Source organism: Stegastes partitus, unplaced genomic scaffold (genome assembly GCF_000690725.1).
Source record: "Stegastes partitus isolate 25-593 unplaced genomic scaffold, Stegastes_partitus-1.0.2 Scaffold628, whole genome shotgun sequence".
In the NCBI taxonomy this organism is placed as follows: domain Eukaryota; kingdom Metazoa; phylum Chordata; class Actinopteri; family Pomacentridae; genus Stegastes; species Stegastes partitus.
This window is the reverse complement of record NW_007578359.1, coordinates 152,532-155,640: the sequence shown is the minus strand read 5'-3', so window position 1 is coordinate 155,640 and position 3,109 is coordinate 152,532. Positions and strand designations below refer to the sequence as shown.

Genomic DNA, 3,109 nt, shown 5'->3' with positions numbered 1-3,109 from the left:
CGTTAGCGGGATAAATACATATTACCAGTATTTGTGGAACTTTCCTTTAAAAGGTTTAAAATTTAAAAAAACTGAATATTAATCGTCGGTTGTAATAAAACCAGATTTGTTTTGAGGAAAATGCAGGATTCAGTTTGTGCAGCCTGGCAGGCAAAACTCAGGGCAAACTCAGGTGTTGGTAAAGGTGCAGTTGGGAGTTTAATTCAGCAAAACGTTTTAGCAAAGAAGGAGAAAGACGGAGGAAAGAAAAGTGAATCCTGGAAGAGTTTCTGAACTCACACTCATTTTTAGATAAAGTGGAAACGAGAGCGAGTGACTCAGATTTTGCCCAACGTGCTCCAAGAACTACTAAAAACTGTCCAAAACACTGACAGCCGACTAGTTTAGAGCATTTCTGGACAGGTCTTCAGTCATTTTGGATCATTTCATGTCATTATAGACGAATCTTAAGCGACGTCATGTCATTTTTCGATCACTTTGAGCCATATTTAATGTTGTTTGGCCGTCATGTCGCTGTCTGTATTTCCTGCTCCAGTGTGTCGGTCCTTCTGTGGAAACGCTGCTTGCAGCTCCACCTGGACACTCCCTGAAATCTGAATCAAATCTGTTTGTTTGTGCCAAATGGGACTCATAAAATAAAGCGATTTATATTTTCCTTAGCTTTTAGGGAACGATCCTGGTTTGGTTGGAATTAAACACCGTCCTCGTCATGATTACAGTAATGAACGGTTTGGTGTTTTAAAGCAGGAAACAGCGATGGAGCCGACCATCCGCCCCGAGCTCCTCCCCTGCTCCTGCTGTAAAGGCTACGGCCACTAGAGGGCAGCGCTACAATAACGGGAAGATTTTAAAAACAAAACTGACTCAGAGTCCAACGAGAACCTGTCGAATGTTTCCTGAATGAGCAGAAATCTGGTTTAAAGTCAACTAACGGATCCTAAACTAATAAAACTTCAGAGAGGAGCCACTTTAAAGAGGCTTCAGCAGCCAGAGCAGGAATACTTCCTGGATTTCCTTCACATAACTACAGACGGTTCCACCTCGAACCGACGCAGAACAGGAACAAACTGGCGCCTGAAGCTGGAGCAGAAAGCAGGACGTTCAGAGGAAGGCGGCGCCTCACCGGTGTGGGACAGCAGGTTGGGCGACAGCAGGCCGGGGAGGCCCGGGTGAAGCAGCCTGGGGCTTTCCTGGATCCCGGCACCAGAGCATCGCTTCGGAGGACGGCCTGGACGAGAGCTGCAGGGGAGACAAGAAGAGATGAGACACAGAAACGGGATCACGGAGAAAGAACGATGGACCGCTGAGAGCTAAATGTTCTGGTTTTCCTCCTCTACGGCTGAACACTGAAGCTTTAGAACCTGTATCTCCTCATTCTGGGTCCCGGTGGTGAATCAGAAACGCCTCCTTGTGCTGAGGAGTGTTTGTTTTGTTGGTTTTCTTTCATTTGATCATGTAAACGTGTCTCTGACATGCAGCTGAATTCAGACATCATAGGACTTTACACGAGGTGGCAAAAGTCAAACTACAATAAAATCCAAATGACATGAAGTTCTTGAAACAAGAAGGAAAATTAATTCCATTTAAAAGCAATGAAACTGTGTAAAAGGCCCTTTCCTGGATGACTTCTGTGCTTCGTCACCGTACAGAGATGATTAATGCTGGAACTGTTCAGTTTGACTTCCTTCAGAGTGAAACCAATCAGATCGATACGTCTGAATAAGGACGTTTCTGTGGTTTCACACCAGATGAGACCGACGTTCAGCTGATTCTTAGACTTTCATAAACTCAAACCAAAGAGGCTAAAATCTGCTTTTCATGGATGAACTGATCTGGAATCAGCGTCTCAGGAACGCTGCGGCGCCGCGACTGTCGGTGGAGGCCAACAGCTGGACGCCGACAGCCGGCCGCTCGGACGAATCACATCACAGAGCGACGGCGAGCGACGGCGAGCGGCAGCTTCGCAGCGATCTCATTGGACGACAGAGGGCCGAGCGAAGCCGCAGCTGATTGGTCGATTTCATTCGAGGAGCAGAAAACACGACCTGGACATTTAGCTTAGTGCAGAGAGCTGCACTGGTCAGAGGACAGCAATCCAGGATTTAAAGCAAATATAGATAATAATCGCTTCAAAAAGCTGTTAAAAACTGGAGATATAGAAAAAAAATGTTTAAAAAAAGGTCAAATAATGTGAAAAAAAACTGTTGAAACAATAAAAATAACAGCAAATGTATGTAAAAATAAAGAGAAGAAGTATATGTTAGCTGGTTTAATCCTGTCATCACGTAAATTAATACTTTTTTCTGTGATTTCACTCAAAATTATCTGTAATATCACAGAAATCACCAATAAAGTCTCAGAATTTAAGCACAATTTCCTTTTTTTTAGTCACTAATATACTTACAAAAAAAACAAAAGAACCCAGCAAATATCAGGTAAATGATATTGTTCCTGTAATAAATACAATAAAACTCAGTCCAGTGTCATGAAAAGGGAGAAAAACTTCTAATAAAACCAACAGACAGACAAATCTGCACAACTCCTTGATGAAACCTGAATATTCCAGCCAACAGGACGAGAGAGTGAGACGATGAAAACGGACAACTTAAAGGCAGCTTGTGTTACAGATGATCAATAAAAGCTCCTGATGTACACCGAGGCTGAGATCCAGGTGAGCTCATCGACACACAAACATCCTGTGGAACACCTGAGACGGCGAAAACGTGTCGGCCGCTCTGTCCCCACAAAGACTCTTATTTTGAAGGGGACGGGCGATTATTAATCAGGTTTTCAGGTAGAAGAGCGTTTAAAATATTCAGAAGAGGAGACGCTGGCTTGTAAACGCGTTAACAGTCGTGTAAAGCGGCGGCGTCCTTCCAAAGGCGGCAGAACGTGTTCTACATGTGCAGGAGAACCTCCACAAACAGCAGCTCCTGTATTATGCATGTGCACGTAGGCATAAATAAACACAGAATACAGTAGAGCACAGGAAGGAGGCTGCACACACACACACACACACACACACACACACACACAATGAGGAGGTTTGTCATGCAGGCCAACTCTCTGCAGGGAGGCTCAGTAACAGATGGCCGTCCAAAGTCATTTA

The 3,109-nt window shown here is 44.3% G+C and overlaps 1 protein-coding gene across 1 annotated transcript in view; it reads right to left on the bottom strand.

Moving 5' to 3' along the window:
* Positions 1-3,109, bottom strand: part of LOC103363055 (dachshund homolog 2-like) — a 90,381-nt gene that overhangs the window by 41,011 nt on the left and 46,261 nt on the right. The window contains exon 2 of the mRNA XM_008289653.1: positions 1,124-1,239. Coding sequence (XP_008287875.1) covers positions 1,124-1,239 — 116 coding nt within the window. The remainder of the gene's footprint in view (positions 1-1,123; positions 1,240-3,109) is intronic.